The sequence below is a fragment of the Argentina silus genome (assembly GCF_951799395.1).
Source record: "Argentina silus genome assembly, chromosome: X".
In the NCBI taxonomy this organism is placed as follows: domain Eukaryota; kingdom Metazoa; phylum Chordata; class Actinopteri; order Argentiniformes; family Argentinidae; genus Argentina; species Argentina silus.
In genome coordinates this window covers 42,584,918-42,602,207 of record NC_139653.1, presented here as the reverse complement: position 1 = coordinate 42,602,207, position 17,290 = coordinate 42,584,918, and the positions used below count along the sequence as shown (strand labels likewise).

The 17,290-nt window shown below is 43.3% G+C and overlaps 1 protein-coding gene across 1 annotated transcript in view; it reads right to left on the bottom strand.

Annotated features, from left to right (window-relative positions):
* Nucleotides 1–9,452, bottom strand: part of phactr2 (phosphatase and actin regulator 2) — a 23,014-nt gene extending 13,562 nt beyond the window's left edge. Inside the window, exons 1-2 of the mRNA XM_083694735.1 lie at nt 9,338–9,452; nt 128–298 (exon numbers count right to left, since the gene is read on the bottom strand). Coding sequence (XP_083550861.1) covers nt 128–298; nt 9,338–9,380 — 214 coding nt within the window. The 5' untranslated portion in view covers nt 9,381–9,452. The remainder of the gene's footprint in view (nt 1–127; nt 299–9,337) is intronic.
* Nucleotides 9,453–17,290: the final 7,838 nt, after the last annotated feature.

Here is a 17,290-nt window from a genome sequence, read left to right as displayed (position 1 = left end):
CGCACACACACGCACAAACGCATGCACGCATGCACACGCAAACGTACACACACACACACACACACACACACACACACACACACACACACACACACACACACATACACACACACACACACACACACACCTTTGGATAGGTCCTGGAACTTGTCACTGGTCTTCTTCTTCCTCCATTTCCAGGGTTTGAACAGTTTCCCGATTGTTGACAGCTTCCCCTTCTGCTTCAGGGGAGGAGTCTGGGTAGTCCCGCCCACCACCACGTCACAGTTGGCCAGGGAGCCTTTCTCCAGTCCCTCAACTAGTGGAGAAAACACACGCACACAGACACACCTGGTCAACTAGAGGACAGATAATCACACACAACAGCAGGGAGCTCTATAAATGCTGGAACATTTGTTTGCACATGATGTTTGTTTGGATATATGATAGCCACTAAGTGCAAAATGCTTATGTTAAACTCTCTTCAGTCCAGCGTCTTGAGAGTTGTGATACTGACTTACAGTAATAAGCAACACAATATACTGCAGATGAGTTCATCAGTTCATACACTCAACTAGGAGAGTCCTCATGGGCAATGTTAAGTACTATACTGTATAATAAATAGGCCTATTCCTCAGTAGAAGCCTACTACAGTCCTGCTCAATGGTAAGTTAGCTTGCAGTGTCATTTCTGATTTCTCAGTGATTTGTGTGTTCCTGCGGTTGGCCACGATGACCAGATCCATGTCCTTTCCTAGCCCTTCCCCTTCCTGTTTGAAAGTCAGAAGCCCGGAGGAACATGCAACGACAGGAGGGAAGCATATCAGAGCGTTGAGAGGGAAAGGGGGGGGGGGGGGGGGGGAGCGGACATATCGGAACATTGAGGGGAGGGGGGCATATTGGAACGTTGAGGAGGGGGGAAAGGGGGGGGGGTACGTATCGGAACATTGACAGGGGAAGGGGGTGGGGGCATATTGGAACGTTGAGGAGGGGGAAAGGATGGGGCATAGCATATCAATTCGGAGGGAAAGAGAGGAGGTGTGGCACTTCCTCCATCTCGGTCTTCTCTCTACACGACACACTCATACTGTACTTTGTGTTATACACTGTACACAGCAGGGGGGGCTGGTGGAGGCTCATTGTAATGAATGGAATGGAATGAGGAATGGTATAGGAATGACAGACATGTTTGATACCATTCCATATTCCATTCCAGGCATTACAATAAACCTGTCCTCCCCTGGTACACAGCATTACTGTGTAGCCATGTTACTGTATTATTGTGTTACTGCTGTATTCTGTTTTTGTGTTTTTGATGAGGAGAGCTGGAAGCAGTAAGAATGCCATTGTACTGTCATACACTCCCCTGTATCCCAGTACATATGACTTTGACATTTTAAACTGATGTTTCTATTTTTGCTTAATAAATAATATTAAGCAAAAATAGATAATAGATCATCTTAATAGATAAATGTTTTTGTCTAGAGGGAGGCCTACTGTATTACTGCAGTTTTTTACCTAATAGCAGAAGTTACACTTAACAGATTTTTTAAACTCATATTCATCATCTCCAGCACCATACCAGACATATATGTGAAAACTGTGATTTTCTATATTCTGTAGTCAAAAAGATAAGAAGAAAAGCTCCTAAGAATGACCCCCTATGATGTCATCCTGGGTATTTTATTTTTAATTCAGTGATTCCAAAAAACTATGAGTTTCCAGCCAGGGGGAGTGCGTTTGAAGCTAAGTTACAGAATTGTTTTTTTTTATTACCCCAGAAGACATCTTGGGGGGTAATTTTCATCTTATCTTTTTGACTACAGAAGGACATCTTGGCTTTATAGTTTTAGACTGGAAAAGGAAGCACAGTGAGATAGAACTCTCTTCTTCTCTAGAACTCTTATTCTATAGTGAACAATGGAAGTTCAGTTCCATCTTCTGTGTTGTGCTAGCTACTGTAAATAAGCAGTGTCTCTGTCTATAAACCCTGGGTCTGTCTCTGTCTATAAACCCTGGGTCTGTCTCTGTCTATAAACCCTGGGTCTGTCTCTGTCTATAAACCCTGGGTCTGTGTCTGTCTATAAACCCTGAGACTGTCTCTGTCTATAAACCCTGGGTCTGTCTCTGTCTATAAACCCTGAGACTGTCTCTGTCTATAAACCCTGGGTCTGTCTCTGTCTATAAACCCTGGGACTGTCTCTGTCTATAAACCTTGGGTCTGTCTCTGTCTATAAACCCTGGGTCTGTGTCTGTCTATAAACCCTGGGACTGTCTCTGTCTATAAACTCTGGGTCTGTGTCTGTCTATAAACCCTGGGTTTGTGTCTGTCTGTCTATAAACCCTGGGTCTGTCTCTGTCTATAAACCCTGGGACTGTCTCTGTCTATAAACCCTGGGTCTGTCTCTGTCTATAAACCCTGGGTCTGTCTCTGTCTATAAACCCTGAGACTGTCTCTGTCTATAAACCCTGGGTCTGTCTCTGTCTATAAACCCTGGGACTGTCTCTGTCTATAAACCTTGGGTCTGTCTCTGTCTATAAACCCTGGGACTGTCTCTGTCTATAAACCTTGGGTCTGTCTCTGTCTATAAACCCTGGGTCTGTGTCTGTCTATAAACCCTGGGACTGTCTCTGTCTATAAACCCTGGGTCTGTCTCTGTCTATAAACCCTGGGACTGTCTCTGTCTATAAACCTTGGGTCTGTCTCTGTCTATAAACCCTGGGTCTGTGTCTGTCTATAAACCCTGGGACTGTCTCTGTCTATAAACTCTGGGTCTGTGTCTGTCTATAAACCCTGGGTTTGTGTCTGTCTGTCTATAAACCCTGGGTCTGTCTCTGTCTATAAACCCTGGGACTGTCTCTGTCTATAAACCCTGGGTCTGTCTCTGTCTATAAACCCTGGGTCTGTGTCTGTCTATAAACCCTGGGTCTGTGTGGACAAGAGGGAGGGGAAGTGAAGGACAGCCTGTCCAAACACAGCCCTGGGAGGAGACTGAGAGGGATGGAGGAAGGGAGGGAGGGAGGGAGGGAGGGAGAGGGAAAGAAAGAGAGAGGAGCTCTGCACATAGGACTTTCCCTCTGACACAGAGGAATAACCATCAACAACACAAGAGTCAGGGAAAGTCCTGCAGAAAAAAATCTTTGATACTGTAGCTGGGTAGAGGTAATAGCAGTGCATGAGGCTGTTCACTCCTGCAAACATGGCGTTGCTTTTGGTGAGGTACCACTACCCTACAGTACCAACATTTTGTGCTAGTATAATCTTAGGGTAACAGGATTAAGATAAGCAGGTCAACAGGTCGTTTCCACACAGTTCAATGTCTGCAATATGTCGGGGAAAGAATTTAAAAAGCTCAGGGATTTCTGAAGTGTAATTTCAAAAGTTAGCAGTAGCTTGAGCATCAAATGTATAATGGCCACATAACAATACTACAATTCCCACTGGGACCATATATACTGAAAAATGTACGCCCTCGATGTAATGTAAGTCGCTTTGGATAGAAGCGTCAGCTAAATGGCATATATTATATTATTATTATTATTACAGTTACACTACATTATCTACATTACCCCATTACACCAGCACAGGGTTCTACAGTACATTATCATAAGCCTGTTACACCAGCACAGGGATCTACAGTACATTATCATAAGCCCGTTACACCAACACAGAGGAGAGACACACCAAAGTCAGGTGTAAAATAGACCATGGATGTCATATCACTTCTAACTGTGGCAAGTGGGGTTCAAACCCAGGTTTCCCACGTGAAGGATCCAAGCATCTACCATTAGGCCAAGTCTCTGAGGGCGACACAGTTACTGTACGTGTCTCAGGGGGCTACCTTGTGACAACCTTGAGTCATGGTCCAATTATAATGGATTCATTAGCAGTTCTGTGTTACAGCAGAAGATGTGTGATCTGGTACAGTATGAGAAGGGGACAGACATGAAGACAAGGCACGGCTCAGCGGTCAACATCAGCCTTAGAGGGGCCCTCTGACGCACTCCCACACTCCCACACACACCCACAAACACCCACACACACACACACACACACACAAATACACATGTGTACACACACACACACACACACACACAAATACACACGTGTACACACACACACACACACATGCACGTACACACGTACACATACACACTCCAGATATATCTCAAGCCTCAGGCTTCATACAACATTCAACACATCCATGGGGGGTTGGTAGGAGGGGGTTGAAAATACAAACACTCTGAACAAAGCTGCCTGCTAATCTCATACAGAATCTATTTATTAGCATCTTCAACATATTACCTACCTAAAGTAGTTGAATCAAGGAAAGGTTCTAACTTTTTAAAATCTCGGTTGTGCTTATGTCTTAAGGATTTATATCATTGTTGTTATTTTGTAGATTTCCACTTTTTTTCCCTTTGCTTTTCTTTCCTTGAAATATTGTATGATTTTGTCTTTCTGTATGTTTCTTTTATCCCCATGTCTCTTCTGTATAAGAGACTCAGGTCTCAGTAAGATAAAAAGTATAAATAAAGTATGAATAAAAAATAAAACGTTTTCTATAAAAACTCTGAATAGAGATTGAGTCTGCAAAGCATAAACTCTACTACTGAGTATCGTTGAGCTCTTGCAGATTACAAATAACTAGCCACACAGGCAGCACTGATGCTTTCATAGTGAGATCAGTTAGTGGTTAAAGCTGGTGGTTGATAGCTGTGAGGGGAAGTGGGAGGAGTGTATGATCTCCAACAGCACCACCATTGTAGCTATGCTTATATTAGTCTAGCAGAGGTGAGACTGCTCACAGCTAGGTTTGTGGTTTGACTGAATAACTGGCCGTTCGAACCATTATACGCCAGAGCACCTATTGTACCCTGACTGGAACACCCATTATATTGATCATTGGGTCAACTTAAACATTTATCGGCCGTATGGGTCCTCTCCTGCACATTGTTATTTTTTGGTGACTCTTCATGTCACATCATGAATCTATTTTGTGTAAATAAATAAATAAATAAATAAATACAAAATAATAATAAAGAGCATAAAATAAAATAGAATTTTCCAGACAGGTTAATAACCCAAATTGGTGACATCTGTTTTTTATCAGTCCGATGTATTTACCACCCGTCCTTTCAGCTGAGGATCAGTTCTTAGTTCAAACATCCTGACAGTACACACACACACTGTACACAACATCTAGCCTATCATTACACATGACAGGTTGACAAATATCAGTGCAATCAAATGGAAACGACAACCACATGAACACAGATAATTGCTTATCCCCATGAATCACCAGATAGACAAAGCAGGATACTGTCTAGTTTAAAGGGCAACAGTGTGACAGCCTATAATTATAGGCTATATAGATAGAACTTCACATGCTGTGCATCGATAATAGTGGAGGCTGAAATCAGAGGACGGGCTCATTGTAATGCATGAAATGGAGTTTGATACCATTCCTCATTCCATTCTATGCATTACAATGAGCCCGTCCTCCGATTTCTACCTCCACCAGCCTCCACTGGTCGATACAGAGCAAGAGCAGAGAATGACAGTAAATAAATATATATATATATATACTTTCCCATTATACTTTGCTGTCACACTTCACATAATGCTCTGTATCTGTGTAGTAAAGCTGTAAAAGCACTGCATTTATCAAGCAATCTGCTCCTATTCTCATTCCTACACACTGACAGTCTCCAACATCATAATGTCATGCTGATTAAACTAATTAAACTAATTCTCACCAACACGAGTCACAAAACAATAGGTAGCAAAACAGTGGGGGAAGCATAGCACTGTCATATCTCTAGTGTAATCACAATCATTTATCTAATCAAACATTAATAAAGGTTAAAGTGGAGGCTAACCTCATGTACACTGATAATCAAGCTTATGATAAGCTAATAACCAAGCCTTGTTGACCTACAGTACTCTAACAATCAAGCTAATCTAAGATTATCTCTCTACCTCTCTGAAACACACACACACACACAGGCATGCATGCATGCAAACACACACACACACACACACACACACACACACACACACACACACACACACACACACACACACACACACACAGATATCTTTCATTCACCAGCCTGATATTCCCAATGCTAAGAGCTAACAAACAAACAAACAAACACAAGGAGGTAGCGCCCGTCCTTCTCCAGCTGCTCTCCCAGCGGAGCTTCCGATCCCATGGATGCTGTGGTCTCAGCTCAGATTGATATCAAATGAGAACAATGGAGTCGTTTCAGCTGCCTCTTTGTGTGGCTTAATGACAGGAAAAACTGTAATGTTCACAATTATCACCATTAGGCACTCAAATAAAACTACTAAGGGACAGCACACACACACAATGGACTCACTTGTTTCTGTTCAGTCAGTGGAGAGGGAGAGAGGTGAGAAAGAAGAGAGAGGTGAAAAAGAGGAGGGAGAAGAAGTGAGAAAAGAGAGACAGGAGAGAAGAGAGAGAGGAAGAAGGAGGAGAGGAGAAAGAGAGAGAGTGAGAGGGGGGATAAAGAGAGAGGGGGAGAGGAAAGAGAGACATGGGAAGAGAGAGGGCGGTAGATGGAGAGAGATGGAGGAGAGGAGTGAGTGAGAGGAGAAAGAGAGGGAGGGGGAGAGGGTTGACGAGTACAATAGGCCTAGGGAGAATCAGAATTAGGACAGGGCTCTGAATTCAGTCCACAAAAAGGCCAAGAGGCCAGGACATTGACATTAACAGTACAGATCTTTTAAATGTCATGTCTGGCATGTCATTCCATCTTTAGTTTTTGGACAAGTTAACTTAATTTACACAGGAAACTGGAGCCCTGCATTCCAGTTCCATTCATGACATCCTGTTCAGATAGTATGCCAATGCCAATATCATAAATTCCTAAAATGGCCTTTAGCCAAAGGTGCATTTCTCCTAAGCCAATCAAAATCCAAGAGAACACAGAGGTGAATTAATAAAACTTAAATCTACAGGGACTATTTAGCTCTGTGTCACTAACAGTCTGTTGTGTGTAGGCAGCTAACGCAGCCAGGTAGCAGGCGATGTTGAGGTAGGTAGGAGTATTACTCACTAAGGATCAAACACTGGACCTGCAGCACCACTGTAACTGCTTAGAGATAAAAGATACGTTTTAAAGGGATATAGACACATTTAGTCACCCCAGCTCCAATGTTGCATCCCTTCTGAGTAAGGTGGAGGGACTTGTCTTGTACCGCTTGTACAGCTTGCCATAACAAATGTCACACGACACTTCAGCAAGACAGTGTAAGTACCTGTGAATGTACAGATGCATTTGAGAGTTTCGATTGCCTTGAATAATAAATGCCATCAGTACTAAATGCTCTGAAGAGACAAAGTGAAAACATTTCAGGGACATAAGCTATTATGATGTAATGGCTATAAGACTTTCAACAAATACTTTATTGGTGGTTTCATTTCAACTTCCTGTTCCAGCGATGTTTGTCAATCTGGGCCGGTGTGGAACATGTTAGTACTCAGCTCTCAGTTCCGCGGGGTCCACGGCTCAGACACTTTTCACTAAACTACAGGCTGACATTCTGAAGTTGTTTATCAAGTTTATTTTAAAACTGTGACTCAGACAGAATGACGTCAGTGGAAATGTGTAACGTTTAACATTGCTTGGATTATAAAACAGGTTTCTCAAACGGCACAATGCACGCTGAATCCAAAACCATTACTATGCTTCACATCCATCTGTGCTTCTCATGCTGCCCTCCCTCCCTCCCTCCCTCCACGCACGCTCGCTCACTCGCTCACCAGATGTTTTTCCCATTGTCTTGCTATATGTGCCAGGGGCAACAGAACAACACAGTCAGGAGGAAACAGGGAGAGGTTTCCTCAGTTGAAGTCACTAGGGGGGCGGGGAGGGGGTGTGGGGGCCGGGCTGAACCACCTAAACAAGGGGCAGGGGGGGGGATTTTAGGATCCCATAGGGAATCGAGGATTCACTAGCATCTACCAAACATATAAGGACTGGAGTCAATGGATAGTAGGCCTATTTCTTATCTATCCAAATGATTATACTGAAGATACGATTATCCACCGTGTAGGTGTGACAGGAGAGGACAAGGAGGGAACTGTGTGTATATAGCTGTGGTAATGAGAGTGACTGCCATAGCTGGTAACAGTTAGTCTAATAAAGCCGGTAACAGTTAGTCTAATAAATTATTACAGAGAGGGAACAGCGGAGTAAAGAGTCTGGCTCTCTGTTGTTAGTACTGTTTAATAAGGAGTGTGGTTGGGTTGGGAGGGATCAGTGGTTAGGGGATAGGTTTACTGTACCTGTCACAATACTTCTCCACCCTGTGTTGCTGTACTGTAGGCCACTGCAGAGTTCGTTCATGAGGAGTGGTTAGGATAAGTGGTTAGTGAACGTCCCCAGGCTATTGCAAGAAGGCCTGGTGACTGTTGAGGCCTTCTGTACCTAACACTTCTCCTACCCTATGTTGTTGTAATGTACTGCAGGTCTCTGCTCAGTGGTAGCTCGCCACTTTGGGTGACTGACTGACCATCTTAGCCGACTGAACTGAAAGCACTAGTGTTAGCTAAAACAAGGCTTTAGGTCAATTAATGTATGGAACGGAATCAGGAATGATATCAAACACGTGTTTGATACAATTCCAAATTCCGTTCTATGCATTACAATGAGCCCGTCCTCCGATTTCTGCCTCCACCAACCTCCCCTGTTGCACAAATACTGCTCATGCAGTCAACTGCCATTAGAGATTGGGTTTTATTGAAGGCAGGCTCTTGATAATGGTTCTCAAAGATAACTTATAACTCATGTCTCTTCTATAACTGATAAGGCCAACCCGTTACAGACTGTATCCAATTCTAAAAGTATGACAGTAGAAGTCAGATGAACAGTGAACATCTTGCTACATGCAGATAATTCAGCGGCAACGACGTAACACTTTACTTCCTTACAAAGCACTATAGTGCACCTCATACTAGGCTTTCACTTTCCGGTTGTGTCTTGTTCATAATCTGATGCGGCGACATATTTGGGACGTCAGTATTGATCATAGAGGGCAGCTAAAACCATGAACGTCATGGGCCTACTGAACTTGAAATTGATCAAACCCCTATCGCTTACATTGAATTGCCTATTGAAAACACCGCGTGCCCATAGGGATGTTGCAGGAATAAAAGACAATTGTAAAAACATACTATCTATAACCAAACTAACTTGTTTGTATATGATTATGCGGGTAAAGTTGTTTTTAGAAAAATACGATGAAATCAGACAGATATGAAGTTCTGAAACAATAAGATAGCGGAATGCGCGTGAACGACGAGAGGATCGATCTTGAGACTCACCACTCGCATTTTGAGACAAGGTGGAGACGGAGGTCTGACCCATTCTGTCTCCGTCCCGACGGACCGAACCAGCGATCACGCAGTCCCCGTGGAACTTTCTCTACTAAATCCCCGCGATCGCCTTATCCGAAAGTTCATTTCAACTACCTCAGCTCCGTGGCCGCTTGCTGGGTTGAGTTGTTTGAAACTTCGCTGTGCCTATAAACTAAACCACTACGTAACCTCCCCCTGCTTGAGCTCTAGAATGTTTGTCATTCCTCTATGCAGATTAGACTAGCCCTTAGAGGCCGGAGGAGAAGGTTTTAGGCTACCGCCAAACTATTGAGAAATGACTAAATAAGATAGGTTCTGATAAATAAATAAAAAGATATCTGAAGTCCCTTGTAAACAATCGTATAGTCAGAGTGTAGGTTTGGCCCACCCACATTAACATGTAGAGTAGAGAAATAGGAACAGAATTATCAAATGTGATTTTCAATAACAGTTTGTCTCATTGCATTCCAAATACATCTCTTATATCAGCAGAATAATATTGTAGTTTGACATTTTCTTTAAACCCCCAGCTCACATTCTTACGTTCTGTCATTGAATAGGCTATATTAGGCAGAAGTTATTTTGTAGTTTTACTTGACAACAATATGGTTTTCCTCAGCTGCTCTTACAGTATGAGAAGTGTAGTCAGCCAGAATCTGGTTTCCTTTCCTCAGTGTGTACGTGTGTGTGCACGTGCATGAGTGTGTGTGTACGTCTGTCTGTGTGCATGCGTGTGTGTGCACGTGTGTGTGCATGCATGTGTATGTGTATGTCTGTGTGTGTGTGTGTGTGTGTGTGTGTGTGTGTGTGTGTGTGTGTGTGTGTGTGTGTGTGTGCAGCATGCGCATGTCTGCGTTGGGGTGGAGTCCCCCTGCAGGAAGGCCTCACTGTTCCTGTCCTGAGCCTGAACGGAAACTATCACACTCCTGAGACACACAGCAGCATTCTCTCATACACTCACTCACTGGCAGAGTTCACACCCTGCTCCAGAGTTCTTCTCACTAGGACCTCACAATGACCCATCTCCATATCAGATAAGCCTGGAATATTAACTAACTAATGTCCTTGTGATTCTTGGCAGCACATTGTTTAAACGTTACATCAAAGTAAAGTTTAATTACTCATCATCAGACTGTGTTCTCACCGTGGCCCTTACTTCAACCCTGATGAATCTTGAACTTTGTCTTTATTGTTTGAACTTTTATGGGCTGTAATTGTATTATCCTCTTTTGTTTTTTATCTTGTTATCTTTTTGGAGAGATGTTCTACATTGAATTATCTTTGATCAAGACTTTGTTATCCCCCTCTGTTTTTATTCAGGCATTTTTTTCCCTTTTAAACCCATTGTATTGAATTTGTGTGTGAAATGTGATTGATTGATTGAAGTCTGATCAGCTCAACCATGTTGGTTTGATCAATAAAGAAGCTATTTTCCCGCAAAGTCCCATTGGTCCTCCATGAGTGTCTGAATACATTTCACTTAGCCTACATAACCCATCCCTTCTCTATGAATCAATCTCTTCTTCTCTATCTATCTATCTATCTATCTATCTATCTATCTATCTATCTATCTATCTATCGATCTATCTATCTATCGATCTATCTATCTATCTATCTACAGTGCATTCGGAAAGTATTCAGACCCCTTCACTGTTTCCACATTTTGGTATGTTACAACCTTATTCTAAAATGGATTCAATTCATTTTTTTCCTCATTAATCTACACACAATACCCCATAATGACAAAGCGAAAACAGGTTTTTAGGAATGTTTGCTAATTCATTAAAAATAAAAAACTGAAATATCACATTTACATAAGTATTCAGACCCTTTACTCAGTACTTTGTTGAAGCACTTTTGGTTGCGATTACAGCCTCAAGTCTTCTTGGGTATGACGCTACAAGCTTGGCACACCTATATTTGGGGAGTTTCTCCCACTCTTCTCTGCAGATCCTCTCAAGATCTATCAGGTTGGATGGGGAGCGACGGTGCATAGCTATTTTCAGGTCTCTCCAGAGGTGTTCGATCGGGTTCAAGTCCGGTCTCTGGCGAAGCCACTCCTGCGTTGTCTTGGCTGTGGCTGTGTTCTTAGGGTCGTTGTCCTGTTGGAAGGTGAACCTTCGCCCCAGTCTGAGGTCCTGAGCACTCTGGAGCAGGTTTTCATCAAGGATCTCTCTGTACTTTGCTCCGTTCCTCTTTCCCTCAATCCTGACTAGTCTCCCAGTCCCTGCCACTGAAAAACATCCCCACAGCTTGATACCGCCACCACCCTGCTTCACCGTAGGGATGGTATTGGCCAGGCGATGAGCGGTGCCTGGTTTCCTCCAGATGTGACACCTGACATTCAGGCCAAAGAGTTCAATCTTGGTTTCATCAAACCAGAGAATCTTGTTTCTCATGGTCTGAGAGTCCTTAGGTGCCTTTTGGCACCAGCCAGAGGTGTCCTCTGTGGCTCAGTTGGTAGTGGATGGCGCTAACAACGCTTAGGTTGTGGGTTTGATTCCCGCTGGGACCATATATACTGAAATGTATGCACTCACTGCAATGTAAGTCGCTTTGGGTATGTAATATGCCTCTGCAGCTCATCCAGAACGCTGCCGCTCGTCTGGTGTTCAATCTCCCCAAATTCTACCAAGTCACACCCCTCTTCCGCACCCTCCACTGGCTTCCGGTAGCAGCTCGCATCAGATTCAAGACCTTGGTGCTCGCCTACCGGGCGGCAAAAGGAACAGCCCCTCCCTACTTGCAAGCAATGGTTAGCCCCCAAACGCCTGCACGATCACTCTGCTCTTCCACCTCGGCTGCCCGCCTGGCACCGCTGCCTCTACGTGGATGCAGCAGCCGCGCCACTCGGTCACGGTTTTTCACTGTCCTGGCGCCCCGCTGGTGGAATGAGCTTCTCACCACTGTCAAGACTGCAGAGTCACTACCGCCGTAGATTGAAAACCCATCTCTTCAGGCTACATCTTAACAGTCCCTCCTAAAGACCTCTTCACCTCCACTACCCCCCCTGTACTAACCCTACCCCAACCCTTGAGACCTCTTCACCCCCACTTCCCCCCTGTACAAGTTCTCTCCTGTTAATATATTTAAAAAAAAAGGCTTCTGGCATTATGACTGCCAATGGCCCCTGGTGTGAGCATTGATTACTTTGTCTTATGATGACTGTTGGATAGATGATTCACTTACTTAAACAAATGTATTTGTTGTAAGTCGCTTTGGATAAAGGCGTCTGCTAAATGACATAAATGTAAATGTAGATTTTGGCAAACTCCAAGCGGATTGTCATGTGCTTTTTACTGAGGAGTGGCTTCCGTCTGGCCACTCTACCATAAAGGCCTGATTGATGGAGTGCTGCAGAGAAGGTTGTCCTTCTGGAAGGTTCTCCCATCTCCACAGAGGAACTCTGGAGTCCTGTCAGAGTGACCATTGGGTTCTTGGTCACCTCCCTGACAATGGCCCTTCTCCCCCTATTGCTCAGTCGTTGTCCTGTGAACCTTCGCCCCAGTCTGGAGCAGGTTTTGATCAAGGATCTCTCTGTACTTTGCTCCGTTCATCTTTCCCTTGATCCTGACTATATCAGATAGTCTCCCAGTCCCTGCCGCTGAAAAACATCCCCACAGCATGATGCTGCCACCACCATGCTTCACCGTAGGGATGGTATTGGCCAGGTGATGAGCGGTGCCTGGTTTCCTCCAGACGTGACACTTGGCATTCAGGCCAAAGAGTTCAATCTTGGTTTCATCGGACCAGAGAATCTTGTTTCTCATGGTCTGAGAGTCCTTTATGTGCCTTTTGGCAAATTCCAAGCGGAGCTTTTTGCTGAGGAGTGGCATAAAGGCCTGATTGGTGGAGTGCTGCAGAGTAGGTTGTCCTTCTGGAAGGTTCTCCCATTTCCACAGAGGAACTCTGGAGCTCTGTCAGAGTGACCATTGGGTTCTTGGTCACCTCCCTGACAATGGCCCTTCTCCCCCTATTGCTCAGTTTGGCCAGATGGCCAGCTCTAGGAAGAGTCTTGTTTGGTTCCAAACCTCTTCCATTTAAGAATGATGGCGGCTACTGTGTTCTTGGGAACCTTCATTACTGCAGAAATGTTTTTGTACACTTTCCTAGATCTGTGCCTTGACACAATCCTATCTCGGAGGTCTACGGACAATTCCTTCGACCTCATGGCCTGGTTTTTCCTCTGACATGCACTGTCAACTGTGGGACCTTATATAGACGGGTGTGTGCCGTTCCAAATCATGTCCAATCAATTGAATTTACCACAGGTGAACTCCAAATCAAGTTGTAGAAACATCTCAAGGATGATCAATGGAAACAGGATGCACCTGAGCTCAATTTCGATTGTAATAGCAAAGGAATACTTGTGTAAATGCGTTTTCCCTTTGTCATTATGGGGTATTGTGTGTAGATTGATGAGGAAAAAAATAAATGCAGGGAAAGGAGCGGTGAATTAGGACGGTACAGTACAGTACTAACCCTAACCCTAACCCTAAGTAGATACAGTAGATACAACAGAGATGTCTGTGTGATTGTAGCGTGGTGTTGGGCTCTGCAGACTCTCAGCTGACACCCTGACAGTGACTGCAGCATGCTGCACGTTAGCAGGAGATAACATACCATACAGTACCACAACACGCACGCACGCACGTTAGCAGGAGATAACATACCATACAGTACCACAACACGCACGCACGCACGTTAGCAGGAGATAACATACCATACAGTACCACAACACGCACGCACGCACGCACGCACGCACACACACGCACCTCCTTATACTACAACAAAGACACACTCAAGACTCAAGATGCTATAGCCAGCCAACCCACCCAATGTAGAGTATGAGCACTGACACTACACACATACTGTAGATTGACAGTAACAGCACACTACACACATACAAAAAAAGGACACTACACTGCACTACTGTATAGAGATTCATACTGATTATTCAGAAGACTGTGGTCTGATTAACAATAAACACACATATATTCAAACCCTAGTTCACAAGGTTGTCACATACTGTAGAATTTCAATGAATCATTCCAATTCTATAGGTTCTCACACAACTACTGAAAGAGTTAATGTCACTGACCTTGCACTGCACGTTTCACTATTCTTATGCTTAAATCAGATGACACTAAAAACTACAGAATCAGTTGTAGCGTGTCAATGTACGAACAATCTAAATTTGGCTAAAGGAAGCAGATTAAATGCCGTACAGATAAAATCAGTTCCATGATGAGTTAAAATGAAGAAAAAGGCTATGCTGGTGAAATCCATATGCTTTGGCTGGCAAATAGGATGGCTTTGTTTCAGAACAAGACTGCCACCTGCTGTTCAATACCCAACTCTACTGTCTGCATCCACGGGTGTTCTAGAATCATCTATGAAAAATCATACCTCTCTAACACCATGAACAAAGTAATGAGTTACATCTGTACAACCATCTGATATTAAAAAAAAAATCAGTGTTTTTACATTGCAATCTGGCTTACAGACCCTCATCACCCCAGCAACAAACTGTTTCAGCTGCTCCCGTCTGGCAGACGCTACCGCAGCATCCGGTCTCACACCACCAGACTCAGGGACAGTTTCATCCCACAGGCAATAAGACTGTTGAACTCCTGAGCTACTTAGCTCACCACAATGACACTTTAACTATGCCACTTTATAACATGCCACTTTATAAAATGCCACTTTATACCAGTCGACATCTGGATAAAAACGTCTGTTTACATTTCACTTTTTACATTTTACATTTACATTTACATTTATTTAGTTTTGTATTTAGGTAATTATTGTTATTGTTGTTGTTTCTTTTATTTTTATTATTTACACTTCTTATTGCACTGTTGGAGGAGCCCAAGACTTAAGAATTTCATTGCCAGCGATTGCTCTGTAATTGTTGTGCATATGACAATAAAACCATCTTGAATCTTGAATCTTGAATCTTGAATCTTGAATCTACTTATTGTGCAGTAAAATGGACCATAAGCCTACATTTGGTTCACTCAGGTTACAAAGTCTGCTTCACCACCATTCAATCAACTCCAATGTGGAGATCACAAGATAGTCCAAACTCTAGCTTTTGGCAAGGGGTTTTCTAGAGATGCTAGCCTGTAGGCTACAGGAAGGAGATCAGTGGTGAATACAATCAGCAAACTGAAGATCCCATATCCCATAGATCCTATTAGTGCATACTGTATCAGTGGAGGCTGGTGGAGGTGGAAATCGGAGGCTCATTGTAATACATTGAAAATGGTATCAAACACCTTTCCTCATTTCGTTCCATGCATTACAATAAGCCTGTCCTCCAATTTCTACCTCCACTAGCCTCCTCTGGTACATATGGAAGGGAAGGGATAAATATCAGATTATCTGACACAGTCAACCTCTCCTTTCCAAACTAACACAACAGCAGCAACAACAACAACAACCCCAGCAACATAATCAATAGTAACACATTTATTCACCACTATTAACTCTCCTGTGTCCTGTCTTCATATCCTGGCTGTACTGACTAGGGGATGTTGTTTGACTGAACAACATGGTTAATACCTGGGGTCATTATCGGTGATAGAATGCTTCTGGTTTTCAGACATTGTACAAGAACGTTAACCACCACAACCTTTGAACCAATGTCTCATTTCAGTGCTCCTACATTTTGGAACACTAGAGAAATGCTTAGCAGGGGAGGCTGGTGGAGGTAGAAATTGGAGGATGAGCTTATTGTAATGCATGGAATGGAATGAGGAATGATATCTAACATGTGTTTGATACTATTCCTTACATTGAGCCATGCTAACATACTGTAAATGTGTGTATGGTTACAGGATGGCTCTTTCAACATTAGACACTAACATTGGCCAAGAATCACTGAGGACTTCTAGATACACTAGATACAGTATAACAGAACATCAGCTGAACAGCATAAAGAGTACAGACACAAAGGCACAGACACAGACACCGACAGACACACATGCCATTGACAAGCAGAGGAAGGAGGGAAGAAGTCATGAAATATTAACCAGCCGTCTCAGCAGAAACAGCAGGTAATTATTGTTTAAGTGCAGCTTGTTGGTCCTTCCTCCTTTTAGAAGATTTAGATGATTTATTCATTAACCTCAGATGTACATTCCAAAGTGTGTGTGTGTGTGTGTGTGTGTGTGTGTGTGTGTGTGTATGCATGCACGTGTGCCTCTTATACCATACTATGCTGATTCATTGTTGTAATGTACATTTATTCTCAGGTGCAGGAATGAGCAACAGGAGGTGTAATCAATCAACCAATCAACCAATCAACCAATCAACCAATCAACCAATCAATCAACCAATCAATCAACCAATCAACCAATCAACCAATCAAGCAATCAATCAATAGGTGTATTTACTACAATGGAGTTGCAACATGTTGCAACAAGGGAACAATCTGCAGCGTCACAGCAGAGAAATTGCCTAACCTCCAATATGAACGACACAGCTTAGAATGACATGATTTCCTGTCAATGATGCACTCCGTACGTCAACTGCTATCAAGAGATTAAGAACGAACAAGAAAAGAAAGAGCCTCCACTGGTGTGTGATAACACAGTATTCTGAAGAGTTCAGAAGAGGAACACAATGGGAATAAATCCTGGACTTAATTGTGTAATATCCTGGATGATTTTATCAATGCAAATGTAGGTTTTTGTATTATGTGTGCTTGGTTTTAAAATGGTCAAATAAACAAACCTAAATGAAACCAGATTCCTCCAAATAGACAAAGACAGATCATATGCAGGTACTGGTCGGAACATTGAGTAGGAGACAGGAACTGTGTCCATACAGGTATAAGGGCTGTTAACTCTGGAGAGCTCAACTCTAGTGCTCTCTATAGCCACTAGACAATATAGGATGGTCCTTAAGTGGATC